The following is a 15,305-nucleotide window of genomic DNA, read 5'->3' as shown; positions in this document are numbered from 1 at the left end:
GTACTTTAATGCCCTTTGATAGTGTAGATTCAAGGAAGCTCCTTCTTCCAGTGGAGGAGTCCAGAATAATGGGGTACAACCTTAAAATCAAAGCTCGGTCATTCAGGAGTGAAATCAAGAAACACTTCTTCAGGCAAACGTTAGTGGGAATCTGGAACTCTAACTCTCAACACGCCGTTGAGGGTGGAGGGTCAATTGAAAATTTAAAAACTGAGAATGTAAAATTTTTGTTAGCAAGGGTATTAAGGGTTATGGAACCAAAGTGGGGAGATGAAGTTAAGATACAGATCAGCCATGGTCAAACTGAATGGCGCAATAGGTTAGAGGGGCTGAACGGCCTACTCCTGTTCCTATGTTCCCTCAGATTAACTTGGATTTGGGCCTTGCACATTCCAAGAACCAAGAAAAATTAACTACATCAAAGGGGTGGCTTCAGAACCAAACCAAAGACACATTCAAAAGACATTCAGACCATGAGATACTAATAAAATTTTATTCAGATATTCACAAGAAATATCAAACTAGAATTTCATACAAATATTAAATTGATCTACTATTACTATTTCCATATTTAAAGCATGATCCCCATTGAGCCTCTAGGGCTGACTGTCAGCACAAAGAACGGTTTCCCTGTGTGGGAGGAGATCAGTGTGGGCGGTCAGTGCTGGATTGTGTGCTTTACTGACCTGGTTCACTGCTGTTGGATTTTATCCTGAACTGAAAGAGAGCTGAAAGGTCATTTGCAGTTTTTACTTAAAATTAAACTGCACTGCAGGAGGCCAACTACATTTTAAAAAGGGAGGAGTTATACAGAAACAAAAGCAAAGTACTGCGGATGCTGGAAATCCAAAATAAAAGACTAGGGGGTGGTAATTCGGTCTTTTGCCGCTGTTCTTAGCGCCCCAGAGGGACGGCAATGCGCCAGGGCGGTCATCTTCCAGCGCCCCGTTGGGATATTTGGTGCCGGTATCGACTGGGGGGGGGTTGTGGAGCAGTAGCACCCGGGAGAGGCGAGCCGGTGTGCAACGCCCCTGGCTCGGTTTTTGTCGGCCGCCTGACCAGGTCTGAGCTGTCACAGTTTCAGTGAGGTAAATAATGTCTACCTCAGATAATTTGTTTAATTATTTTTTTTGCGGTTTATGTTGTGGTGGCGTGAGCTATGTATTGGGAATGTTTTTTTTCTTTTTTTCAGATTTCCCCCCTCCCCGCCCGTGCCCCCCCCCCCCAGGCCTCTGCTATGGCGTCCGAGATCGACTGTTCAGTTCGGGATTTTCCCTTGCTCAGCCGGCCTAGCGCCGTAGCAGACACATGCAATACCTCCTTAGCGCCCCGCTCCACACTCCGGGCCCAGCTGATGAATTTGGCTGCGGCAGATGCAAACCATTTGCCGGTGCAAAATTTACCGCTCAGCCTGGGACACCGCCCCAACTGAAGCGCAAGCGAACTTCCACCCCTAAGACTGGCAGGGAGGAGACCACCTCTCCCAAGTCTCGCTAACATCAGAGCCTAGCTGGGGCCAACAGTGTGACACCACACATTGGGCACCAGAATACAGGTCTGTAAAAATGAAACAAGGTTATTAATTTAGCGAGAGAGTGGACCCAGCATCAGTACTGAGGACACACAGGCCCTGAAAATATGCCTCAAATGCCTCTGTCGGCTATCAGTGGAGACACTAACCTGTTGGATGAGTTAACAGGCTCTGCTATAAAAGACAGAAATTTCATTGGAAGGAGCCAAGTGTCTTGGTTTAATTTTGATGATCATAATCTGACTGGAAAAAGTCTTATTTCAGAATAATATTTTCTAAGTGCTAAGGAGTTGAAAGTGGCACTGAAGGTGAATCTGTTTATGCTGCAGGACAAGTACTGAAGAAGTTGCTGAGTACTGCACCAGTCCTGGGTGTGGGTCACCAATGATTGACTTCAGAGACAGTTGTTCCTAATCGCTATTGCCCATCTTCAAACACTCCGCCCCGCCAATAGAAACAGCGTAAACCAGGTCCATCCTTCTCCCAGTTACTGAGCCTTTCCTGCGAGTGTCTCTCGCTCTTGCTCAAACTGCTCCTTCAGTTTCGCTTTTTTATCCAAGTTCCATTTGGTGAGGTTCTCTTTGTTTTTGAAAGCCTATAATTTGGAAATAGAAATTACATAAAATTTAGTGTGCTGTAGGATGACGAAGTGTTGTGAATAAACTTTGTTTCCGATTATCAGGAAGAAAGATACAGTGTCTTCCACGACCACGGGACATCTCAAAGCGCTTTACAGCCAATGAAGTACTTTTGGAGCGCAGTCACTGTTGTAATGTGGAAAACGATGCAGCCAATTTACGCACAGCAAGCTCCCACAAACAGTAATGTGATACATAGAAACATAGAAAATAGGTTCAAGAGTAGGCCATTCGGCCCTTCGAGCCTGCACCACCATTCAGTAAGATCATGGCTGATCATTCACCTCAGTACCCCTTTCCTGCTTTCTCTCCATACCCCTTTAGCCGTAAGGGCCATATCTAACTCCCTCTTGAATATATCCAATGAACTGGCATCAACAACTCTCTGCAGCAGGGAATTCCACAGGTTAACAACTCTGAGTGAAGAAGTTTCTCCTCATCTCAGTCCTCAGTTTATCCCTTATCCTTAGACTGTGTCCCCTGGTTCTGGACTTCCCCAACATCAGAAACATTCTTCCTGCATCTAACCTGTCCAGTCCTGTCAGAATTTTATATGTTTCTATGAGATCCCTTCTCATCCTTCTAAACTCCAATGAATACAGGCATAGTCGATCCAGTCTCTCCTCATATGTCAGTCCTGCCATCCCGGGATTCAGTCTGGTGAACCTTCGCTGCACTCCCTCAATAGCAAGAACGTCCTTCCTCAGATTAGGAGACCAAAACTGAATACAAGTAAGACCTCACTGCTCCTATACTCAAATCCCCTAGCTATGAAGACCAATATACCATTTGCCTTCTTCACCACCTGCTGAACCTGCATGCCAACTTTTAATGACTGATGTACCATGACACCCAGGTCTCGTTGTACCTGCCCGTTTACTAATCTGCCACCATTCAGATAATATTCTGCCCCAAAGTGGATAACCTCACATTTATTCACATTATACTGCATTTGCCCACTCACCTAACCTGTCCAAGTCACCCTGCAGCCTCTTAGCGTCCTCCTCACAGCTCACACCGCCACCCAGCTTAGTGTCATCTGCAAACTTGGAGATATTACACTCAATTCCTTCATCTAAATCATTAATGTATATTGTAAATAGCTGGGGTCCCAGCACTGAGCCCTGTGGCAACCCACTAGTCACTGCCTGCCCGTTTATCCCGACTCTGCTTCCTGTCTGCCAACCAGTTCTCTATCCACATCAGTACATTACCCCCAATACCATGTGCTTTAATTTTGCACATGAATCACTTGTGTGGGATCTTGTCAAAAGCCTTTTTAAAGTCCAAATACACCACATCCACTGGCTCTCCCTTGTCCACTCTACTAGTTACATCCTCAAAAAATTCCAGAAGGTTTGTCAAGCACTGCTTTCCAAATGCGTTGCTATTTCATCTTTAATAATTGATTCCAACATTTTCCCCACTACTGATGTCAGGCTAATCAGTCTATAATTATCTGTTTTCTCTACTCCTTTTTTAAAAAGTGGTTTTACATTAACCACCCTCCAGTCCATAGGAACTGATCCAGAATCGATAGACTTTTGGAAAATGATCACCAATGCATCCACTATTTCTAGAGCCACATCCTTAAGTACTCTGGGATGCAGACTATCAGGCCCCAGGGATTTATCAGCCTTCAATCCCATCAATTTCCCTAACACAATTTCCTGACTAATAAGGATTTCTTTCAGTTCCTCCTTTTCACTAGACCCTCGGTCACCTAGTATTTCCGGAAGGTTATTTGTGTCTTCCTTCGTGAAGGCAGAACCAAAGTATTTGTTCAACTGGTCTGCCATTTCTTTGTTCCCCATTATAAGTTCACGTGAATCTGACTGCAAGGGACCGATGTTTGTCTTCACGAATCTTATTCTCTTCACATATCTGTAGAAGCTTTTGCAGTCAGTTTTTATGTTCCCAGCAAGCTTCCTCTTATACTCTATTTCCCCCCTCCTAATTAAACCCTTTGTCCTCCTCTGCTGAATTCTAAATTTCTCCCAGTCCTCAGGTTTGCTGCTTTTTCTGGTCAATTTGTATGCCTCTTCCTTGGATTTAATACTATCATTAATTTCTTTTGTTAGCCACGGTTGAGCCACCTTCCTCATTTTATTTTTAATCCAGACAAGGATGTACAATTGTTGAAGTTCATCCATGTGATCTTTAAATGGTTGCCATTGCCTATCCACCATCTACCCTTTAAGTATCATTTGTCAATCTATTCTACGTCTCATACCATCGAAGTTACCTTTCTTTAAGTTCAGGATCCTAGTCTCTGAATTAACTGTGTCATTCTCCATCTTAATAAAGAATTCTACCATATTATGGTCACTCTTCCCCAAGGGAAGATTGCTAATTAGTCATTTCTCATTACACATCACCCAGTCTAGAATGGACAGCCCTCTAGTTGGTTCCTCGACATATTGGTCAAGAAAACCATCCCTAATGCACTCCAGGAAATTCTCCTCCACCGTATTGCTACCAGTTTGATAGTGACCAGATAATGTGTTTTTGTTATGTTGATTGTGGGATAAATATTGGCCAGGACACTGGGGATAACTCCCCTGCTCTTCTTCGAAATAGTGCCATGGGGTCGTTTACGTCCACCTGAGAGAGCAGACAGGGCCTTGGTATAACGTCTCATCCAAAAGACGGCACCTCTGACAGTGCAGCACTCCCTCAGCACTGCACTGGAGTGTCAGCCTAGATTTATGTGCTCATGTCCGTGGAGTGGGACTTGAACTCACAACCTTCTGACCCAGAGGTGAGTGCGCTGCCCACTGAGCCACGGCTGACACCACAGTATCCAAATGATTTAAATTTGAAAGCAATCTATACACCAGAAAAACATTTTCAGGGTTTCACAAGGTGGAGCCCACAGGGCGGCCAGGGTTCTGATCTTTAGGGTGGAGTTGGGGCGAGGTGGATCTTCTGTCAGCCTCTGAATCCACCACAATCCCAACCCATTTCCCTGGGTCCAGAGTGGTGGAGGCTGGCGGGGGGGGGGCGGGCGGGAGGGGTTGCCGATGGGACTCCCTCTGCCCAGGTGGATGCTGTTGGTGTGGAAGATGGTGTTGCGACTGGACCAGCTGTTCCACTGAAGGGCTTGGCCAATGCCAGGGTCGTCAGTAGGTCAGTTGGGCCCATACTGGAGGGAGAAGAGGACACTGCAAGGCCCTCTCCCGTCACAAGGTGACCTCAAGTTCATTATTGCTACTTCCGTAGCCTACTGCAATGTATGCCCCAGTGAGGATGCTCACAGGTTTGTTGAACTGTTGGGAGTGGCTTAGCCAGTCACGTGATGTTCACAAGACTCAATAAAACCCCAGCCAGTTGGGTTCGGGGATTCACAAAGAGGCAGGTGGTTGTGAGCCTGGTGGATGAACTGGTAATGTGTAGTGCGACTGTTGAACCTTTGCTAATAAACCAAGTAGTTCTTACTAGCAATGTGTTGCTATGAATTCTTAAGCAAAGAACCCAGGAAGCAAATACATTACACCTACCATCACCTTTCCCATGGCAACCCTGCGAAGCAGCATTAACTGGGGTGGACTGGAGGGAAATCCTCTCGGGATGTGGCAAACAGGGAAGGAGAGACCACTGCAAGTCCCGGTGGGGACGGCGGGAGGGGTATACAGGGGAGGGGTACACAGGCCTCACCATCTGCATTCTCCCTCATTCTCTGCCACGATCCAGCCTCATTTCAGGCAGGAGCGGGGAGAAGAATCCTGGCCGACATGTTCAATTGAAGAATGCTTTTCTGTGCATTGGAGCTCACACTTCCATGGTACAAGCCCTGCCACGACAGCATCCTTTCCATTCCAGCAGTTAGCTGATCCTGAAGTAATTCCATGTTCTCAGCCATCCTGACTGGCAGCTCCTGACGGCCCTGCATAAAGTAATGCTTCTCATTGGGTGTTCTAAAATCGCACTTCACACAACTGACCCAATGACATCCTGCTGCACTGCCATATCTGAAAGGATTGTTTTAAGTTTATTTGTTCAACCCAAATGTATATTATATACCTCGATACAGGTCTCTGCAAAGTCGAGGTCTCCGAGCTTACTAAGTCGTTCCTCTCTCAGGTAGATTGATCACCTTATTCTTATTTATGGGGAGCGGGCGGGTAAGTGGAGCTGAGTCCACGGCCAGATCAACCATGATCTTGTTGAGTGGTGGAGCAGGCTCGAGGGGCTAGATGGCCTACTCCTGTTCCTAGTTCTTGTGTTCTTGTGTTCTTATGTTGCAGCAACCAGAACAACGTGTAGATCTCCAGACTTGGTCAGACTGGAGAACTGGACAGTTTCAACATGAATTCTCAACTCATTGTGCAGTATAATCTGACATTGTATTCACTCTGTTATTATAATCTGCTCTCTAAGGTGGATACTAAAGATCCCACGGCACTATTTCGAAGAAGAGCAGGAGTTATCCACGGTGTCCTGGCCAATATTTTCCCCTCAGTCACCATCACTGAAAACAGATTATCTGGTCAATATCAGATTGTTGTTTGTGGGAGCTTGCTGTGCACAGATTGGCTACTGCGTTTCCTACATTACAACAGTGACTACAGTCCAAAAGTACTTCATTGGCTGTAAAGCGCTTTGAGACGTCCGGTGGTCGTGAAAGGCGCTATATAAATCCAAGTCTTTCTTTTCTCTTTCAATTTCACACTGTTTGGTCAGGATGAGCGATGAATCAACTGACCCTCACATCGACTTCTTTCAACATCTCCCTGTGGAAGTTCTATCTCAATTGTGCAACATGTGCAGCTTTTATTTTCACTTGAAATATTTAGCACCTTGCATTTGTCCATATTGACCCTTTTTGTGCCCAGGTGTAAACCCTCTGGAGTGCTGTGCAATATGCTGGTTGTCTCTTCCGAGAACACAAGCCTTTCGCTCGCTTGGTGCCATCTGCAAATGTGACTACCTTGCAGTAAGACTAGGACTCTGGGTCACTGACAGGGTTTATCAGCAATCTATTTGAAGTGTAGCTACACTCGCCATACAGCTTCACCTTGTTAATTTAGGGTCTCAGGTCCTGACAAAAACCCTGACATTGGTGAAGGACAATCTACTCCTTTTAAAGCCAGTGTGTTCATCATTTATTCTCTTATTTTCATAAAAATCGTCTTCCATTTTGTTTCTATTAGTTTCTTGATTACTGATGTCAGGCCAATGGGTCTATGGTTAGGGAAGGTGTTCCAAGATTTTGACACAACGATGATGAAGGAACTGCGATATATTTCCACGTCAGGATGGTGTGTGACTTGGAGGGAAACGTGGAGGTGATGGTGTTCCCATGCGCCTGTTGCCCTTGTCCTTCTAGGTAGAGGTCACGGGTTTGGGAGGTGCTGCCGAAGAAGCCTTGGCGAGTTGTTGCAGTGCATCTTGCAGATGGTACACACTGCAGCCACGGTGGGAGGTGGTTAGACTCTCGATTGTTGGAGATAGTCATTGTCTGGCACTTATGTGGCATGAATGTTACTTGCCACTTATTAGCCCAAGCCTGAATGTCGTCCAGGTCTTGCTGCATGCGGGCACGGACTGCTCCAATATCTGAGGAGTTGCAAATGGCACTGAACACTGCAATCATCAGTGAACATCCCCACTTCTGACCTTATGATGGAGGAAAGGTCATTGATGAAGCAGCTGAAGATGGTTGGGCCTAGGACATTGTCCTGAGGATCTACTACAGCGGAGTCCTGGGGCTGTGATGATTGACCTCCAACAACCACAACCATCTTCCTTTGTGCTGGGTATGACTCCAGCCAGTGGAGTCAGCCTGAATCCCATTGTCATGTATTCAACTATCATTGTAACCCATGTATAGACTGACCTACATTGTACACCGTGAGAACACTGACCACTAGGTGCTGAACTCATGGGAGACACTCCTAACCTGGACTTTCAGGTATAAAAGGGGAAGCTCCACCCATCTTCTCCACTTCAGTGCTGGCTAATAAAGGTTACTGGTCACAGAGTGACCTTCTCTCTAGTATGGGCCTCGTGTGCATTTGTACTGTATAGTAAGGACATATCATTGGCGACGAGAAACGGTGATTTAAACCACGCGAGTATGGCCACTAGCAGCACAGACGAGAGGTACTGTGTCGGTGATGATTGGGACGATTTTATTGAGAGACTACAGCAAAGTTTCGTCACGAAAGAATGGCTGGGACAGGATTTGGCCGACAAACGCAGGGCTCATCTCCTGATGGTTTGTGGATCCAGGACGTACTCCCTGATGAAGGACCTTCTAGCGCCAGAGAAGCCGGCGGCCAAGACTTTTGAAGAGCTCAGTAAGTTGATCGGGGAACACTTTAAACCGGCGAGCAGCATGCACATGGCGAGACACCGTTTTAAAAGCACCAGCGGCGAGAAGGGCAAAGTGTTCCAGACTTCGTGGCAGACCTCAGGCGACTGGCGAGCCTATGTAAGTTCACAAATGCATGCAGAGTGAAGATGTTGCGAGACTTTTTTATTGAGGGCATCGGGCACGCTGGGGTTTTCAGGAAATTGACTGAGACCAAAGACTTAACCCTGGAAATGGCGGCTTTGATGGCCCAGACATTTATCTCAGGGGAGGAAGAGACCAGAATGATGTTTGACAAAAATCTTGGTTTAAATGCAGCAAATGGACAGGGAGTCAACATTGTTAACGTGGCACACAGTTCTCCAGACAGACAGGGGCAATTGGACATGCCCGAGCATGTAGTTGAACCCAAAGGGGGAATTCAACAGAGACAATGCTTGCTGAACGGCGATTCATGCCATCGCAATGGACAATGCGGCCAGTAATGGGGCCATCAACACCTGTCAATGGTGCGCTTAAGGACAGTTACAGAGACAGTCAGAGACGATCGACTGGTAATGAACATTTTGTTTCCAACAACGGCTCATGTTGGAGGTGTGGAGGCAAACACACAGCCAGAGCTTGCAGGTATCAGCAATATACCTGCAGAAATTGCAACGTCAGCGGTCACTTGGCGCGTATGTGCAGAATGCCTGCAGCCAGGTTGATGCACGAGGAGGACGGGGATGATGTAAGCCCTACGAAGCCAAATGGACACTGGGGGAAATAGCTGGAAGCTGAAGTTCAGCGAGTTCATGTGGGGCACATATACAGTTCATACACCAGGACGCCACCGATAATGATGAAAGTGCTTCTCAATGGCATCTCAGTATCAATGGAGCTAGACACGGGGGCCAGCCAGTCCCTGATGCGTATCAAACATTTTGACAAGTTGTGGGAGTCCAAGGCCAGGAGGCCAAAATTATTGCCGATTGATGCACAGCTACAGACATATACAAAGGAGATCATTCCGGTGCTAGGCAGCGCCACGGTAGTCGTGACCCACAAAGATTCGGAGAACAGGTTGCCACTCTGGATTGTCCCAGGGGACGGTCCCGCACTGCTGGGGAGGAGTTGGCTTGCTGTCATGAACTGGAAATGGGGCGATGTCAATGCAATTTCTTCTGTGGAGCGAATATCATGCTCACAGGTCCTGGACAAATTTACCTCATTATTTGAACCCGGCTTTGGCACTTTCATGGGGGCCAAGGTAGTGATTCACATAAACCCGGACGCCAGGCCAGAGCAGTGCCGTACGTGATGCGGGAAAAGATAGAAGGCGAATTGGACCACCTGCTGAGGGAAGGCATCATCTCGCCAGTCGAATTCAGTGACTGGGCGAGCCCGATTGTGCCGGTGTTCAAGGCGGATGAGTCGGTCAGGATATGTGATGATTACAAGGCCACCAACAATCTGGTTTCACTCCAAGACCAGTACTCGCTACCGAGAGCGGAGGACCTCTTTGCGACGCTCTCCGGTGGCAAACTTTTTTCAAAATTGGACCTGACCTCAGCTTACATGACCCAGGAGCTGGCGAGTGAGTCGAAGAAGCTGACCACCATCACGACACACAAGGGGTTGTTTGAGTACAACAGATGTCCGTTTAGGATTCGCTCAACCGCCGCGATCTTTCAATGAAACATGGAAAGTCTCCTCAAGTCGATTCCAAGGACAGTGGTTTATCAAGACGACATCCTCATCACGGGTTGCGATACTGAAGAACACCTCCACAACCTGGAGGAGGTGCTACGCAGACTGGACCGGGTAGGGCAGCGACTGAAAAAGGCGAAGTGCGTCTTCCTAGCTCCAGAGGCAGAATTCCTGGCGATGAGGGTAGCAGCAGACGGGATCAGACTGACTGCATCCAAAACGGAAGCGATCCAGAGAGCACCCAGACCCAGTAACACGACGGAGTTGCGTTCGTTCCTGGGGCTCCTGAACTATTTTGGTAACTTTCTTCCCAAATTGAGCACGCTGTTAGAGCCGCTACACGTGTTCCTATGCAGAGGTCGCGAATGGGTCTGGGGGGACAGCCAGGAAAGGGCTTTTAATAGAGCATGCGATTTGTTATGCTCCAACGATCTGTTAACATCAAATGACCCATGTAAGAAACTTGTTTTAATGTGCGATGCGTCGTCCTATGGGGTCGGGTGTGTGTTGCAGCATGTTAATGCCAAGGGTCAGTTACAGCCGGTAGCTTATGCCTCCAGAAGTCTGTCCCAGGCAGCAAGGGGCTACGGGATGGTAGAAAAGGATGTGTATATGTGTAAAAAAAAGGCACCAGTACCTGTTTGGCAGGAAATTTGAGCTGGAGACAGATCACAAACCCCGAACGTCCCTTTTGGCCAACAACAAGGCCATAAATGCAAATGCGTCGGCCCGCATACAGAGGTGGGCACTCACGTTAGCTGCCTATGACTATGCAATTCGGCACAGACCGGGCACTGAAAACTGCGCCGATGCATTCAGCAGGCTCCCACTAGCCACCACCGAGAGGGCAACCGAGCATGCTGCTGAGATGGTCATGGCTGTTGAAGCTTTCGAAAGCGAAGGCTCACCCGTGACAGCCCGTTAGATTAAAGTCTGGACAAATAGAGACCCACTACTGTTTTTAGTCAAGAAATGTGTCCTGAATGGGGACTGGACAGCCACGTACGGGGCATGGCCTGAGGAATTTAAACCATTTCACAGGAGCAAGGATGAACTCTCGATTCAGGCCGATTGCCTACTATGGGGAAACCGAGTAGTCATGCCCCAGATGGGCAGAGAGGTGTTCATCCGAGAAGTCCACAAAGAGCACCCGGGCATTCTCATGATGAAGGCAATTGCCAGGTCACACGTTTGGTGGCCAGGGATAGAGGCAGACCTGGAACTTTGTGTTTGCAGGTGCAACACGTGTGCCCAGCTGGGCAATGCACCCAGGGAAGCCCCCCTTAGCCCCTGGTCCTGGCCCGCCAAGCCATGGTCACGCATCCACGCAGGTCCTTTCATGGGAAAAATGTTTTTGGTTGTAGTAGACGCCTACTCCAAATGGATCGAGTGTGACATTCTCAATTCAAGCACATCCTCTGCCACGGTAGAAAGTCTACGGGCAATGTTCGCCGCCCATGGTCTACCGGACGTCTTGGTCAGCGACAATGGCCCGTGCTTTACAAGCATTGAATTCCAGGACTTCATGGCAGGAAATGATATCAACCACGTCAGAACGGCACCGTTCAAGCTGGCCTCAAACGGCAAAGCGGAATGAGCAGTGCAGATAATCAAACAGGTGATGCTCAGAATCCAAGGGAGTTCCCTACAAAGCTGCTTATCACGCTTCCTGTTGGCCAATAGATCCCGACCATACTCGCTCACAGGGGTTCCACCCGCAGAGCTGCTAATGAAAAGGACACTCAAAACCAGGTTACCCCTTTTACACCCCACCATGAAAGAAATTGTTGAGAGCAGGCGCCGGTCACAATGTGACTACCATGACGGGAATGCGAGGACGCGATGTATTGATGTCAATGACCCTGTCTTTGTCCTCAACTACGCTGCAGGGCCCAAATGGCTCACAGGCAGTGTCATTGCCAAAGAGGGGAATAGGATTCTGCTAGTTAAACTTACCAATGGACAAATCTGCCATAAACGTGTGGATCAAACTAAAAGGAGGCTCAGCAAACCCACAGAAGAAGCAGAGGAAGAACACGATGTAGAGTTCATTCCACCACAGGTGACCGAACACCAGAACCAAGTGGAGGAGAGCCCAGTCACTGTGGGCAGTCCGGATAGGCCTGAGGCACCGCAAACAGCAGACACTCAGGCCAGCGCCCAACAACCGGAGCCCCAACTCAGACGCTCTACAAGGGAGCGTGAATCACCAGAGAGACTTAACCTGTGATCCCAATAAGACTTTGGGGGGGAGGTGATGTCATGTATTCAACTGTCATTGTAACCATGTATAAACTGACCCAAGTTGTACACCGTGAGGACACTGACCACTAGGCGGTGAACTCGTGGGAGACACTCCAAACCTGGACTTTCAGGTATAAAAGGGGAAGCTCCACCCATCTTCTCCACTTCAGAGCTGGCTAATAAAGGTTACTGGTCACAGAGTGACTTTCTCTCTAGTATGGGCCTGGTGTGCATTTGTACTGTATAGTAAGGACATATTACCCATTGACTTCAGTTTTACTCGGGCTCCTTGATGCCACACTCGGTCAAATGCTGCCTTGATGTCAAGGGCAGTCACTCTCACCTCAGCTCTGGAATTCAGCTCTTTTGTCCATGTTTGGACCAAGGCTGTAATGAGGTCTGGAGCCGAGTGGTCCTGGCAGAACCCAAACTGGGCATCGGTGAGCAGGTTATTGATAAGTGCCGCTTGATAGCACTATCAACGACAACTTCCATCACTTTGCTGATGATAGAGAGTAGACTGATGGGGCGGTAATTGACTGGATTGGATTTGTCCTGCTTATTGTGGACAGGACATACCTGGGCAATTTTTCACATTGTTGGGTAGATCCCAGTGTTGTAGCTGTACTGGAACAGCTTGGCTAGAGGCATGGCTAGTTCTGGAGCACAAGTCTACAGCACCACAGCCGAGATGTTGTCGGGGCCCATCGCCTTTGCTGTATCCAGTGCATTCAGCTGTTTCCTGATATCACATGGAATGAATTGGATTGGCTGAAGACTGGCTTCTGTGATGGTGGGGACCTCAGGAGGAGGTCTGCAGTTCCCCGTTGTGACTCTCTCTCCAATGGGTCTGCAGTTCCCAGGTATGGGCGTGCCACCTTTCCTTAATATGGGACTGCACTTCCATGGTTGCAGTTTGTCAGAAGCACTGCAGTGTTCATTGACTTCTTCAAAACAATCAATGGCATGTCACAAATGTCCTTCTTTGTCTCTCTAAGTTCCTAGAAACAGAGGAGGGATCAGCCCTTTCTGCCCATTGAGAACCATCTGCTTCAGTAATGTCAAAGCTCACGGCCCCAATGGTGTGTGTTGAATGTCGGACACTGTATCTTTAAGTGATCTTACTGGCTGCAAAAAGCAGTGACTTAGCTGGTTTATTGACTCCTATTCATCTTTGCTCAATTCAATAAGGGCTCACCTTCTTCCCAGACTACTCTGGTGATTGGAATTAATTGGCCTGGTATCTTGCGCCTGCCTCCATGTACCAGTTCCCTCGGCACCTAGAATCTGTCTCCACCATCCCCCTTCATAGTTACCCAGGCACTGTTCTGAATTGCCAATTCATGGCAAAGCTGAAAAATGACAGCATAATTCTGCACTCCCACCATCAAGGCCACACTTTATATCGCTGGGTCCTTTAGTATCTCGTCATCAGATAAGAAAAAGGATTTAAAACTGCATATTTAAGGTGATTTACGCACTGATTGAGAACCAGAGGACACAGGTTTAAGGTGAGTGGCAAAAGGATGTGAAGGCCTTAGAGAGGGTGCAGAGGAGATTTACGAGAATGGTTCCAGGGATGAGGGACTTATGTTATTTGGATAGACTGGAGAAGCTGGGATTGTTTTCTTTAGAGCAGAGACGATTGAGAGGAGATTTGATCGAGGTGTTCAAAATCATGAGGGGTCTGGACAGAGTAGATAGAGAGAAACTGTTCCCATTGGTGGACGGGTCGAGAACCAGAGGTCACAGATTTAAGGTGATTGACAGATGAACCAAAGGCGACATAAGAAAAAACCTTTTTACGCAGCGGGTAGTCAGGATCTGCAATGCGCTGCCTGAAAGGGCGGTGGAGGCAGATTCAATCGCGGCTTTCAAAAGGGAGTTGGATAACTACATGAAGGAAAATATTTCGCAGGGCTACGGGGAAAGGGTGGGGGAGTGGGACTGGCTGAAGTGCTCTTGCAGAGAGTCGGCTTGGGCTCGACGGGCCGAATGGCCGCCTGCCATGCTGTAACCATTCTATGATTCAGTGATTAGAACGTAACAACCCAAACTGTTGTACTTTTCTAGTATCACATGAAGTATTTCCTGCAACAGAATTTCAATTTGTTGAACCTGGCCAGATCAAATGTCCCCAGCTATTGAAGTTTTGCAAGTTCCAGCACCAATTGCATTCGGTTTTACTTCAATACATCAAGTTATAAACTCGAGCTGTTCAAGTATTTTTGGACTGATGTCACTCAGCAGCTCCCTTGCTCAGTCAGCATGTCTGCACAGTCTGGTGTTTCCACACTCGCCACAGTGCAGCCCGGCACACTGACCATTCCTTTTGCAATGCTTTTGCAATGTCCTACCCAGAATCCTGATCATTTCCTATTTTACAGTTCTTCCCATAAGCTCTAATTCACAGCTGCTGGTTCTGAAATGACCATTTAATGGGACAGTTACATTCTCACTTCTGGATGAAGAAGAAAGCTGCGGACTGCAGGGAGATTATCAACTGGTCTGAACAGTGGAAAAATGGAATTCAATCTGGAGAAGTGTGACTAATGCATCTGGGGAAGGCTAACAAGGAAAGTGAATACACATTAAATGGTACGACACTGAGAAGTGTAGAGGAACAAAGAGACATTGGAATGCATGTCCACAGATCCCTGAAGGTAGCAGGTCAGGTAGATAAAGTGGTAAAGAAGGCATATGGAATACTTGCCTTTTTTAGCCGAGGCATAGAATACAAGAGCAGGGAGGTTATGCTTGAACTGTATAAAACATTGGTTAGACTGCAGCTGGAGTACTATGTGCAGTTCTGGTCACCACATTACAGGAAAGATGTGATTGCACTGGAAAGGGTGCAGAGGAGATTTACAAGAATGTTGGCTGGACT

General features: G+C 47.5%; 1 protein-coding gene across 1 annotated transcript in view; it reads right to left on the bottom strand.

The window, feature by feature from the left end:
• Positions 1-479: 479 nt before the first annotated feature.
• LOC139265772 (protein FAM162B-like) overlaps positions 480-15,305 on the bottom strand; it is a 35,828-nt gene continuing 21,002 nt past the window's right edge. Inside the window, exon 4 of the mRNA XM_070883166.1 lies at positions 480-2,126. Coding sequence (XP_070739267.1) covers positions 2,019-2,126 — 108 coding nt within the window. The 3' untranslated portion in view covers positions 480-2,018. The remainder of the gene's footprint in view (positions 2,127-15,305) is intronic.

The sequence above is a fragment of the Pristiophorus japonicus genome, chromosome 6 (genome assembly GCF_044704955.1).
Source record: "Pristiophorus japonicus isolate sPriJap1 chromosome 6, sPriJap1.hap1, whole genome shotgun sequence".
NCBI lineage: Eukaryota > Metazoa > Chordata > Chondrichthyes > Pristiophoridae > Pristiophorus > Pristiophorus japonicus.
Note: the sequence above shows the minus strand (reverse complement) of the source record. Positions and strands in the feature narration are given on the sequence as shown.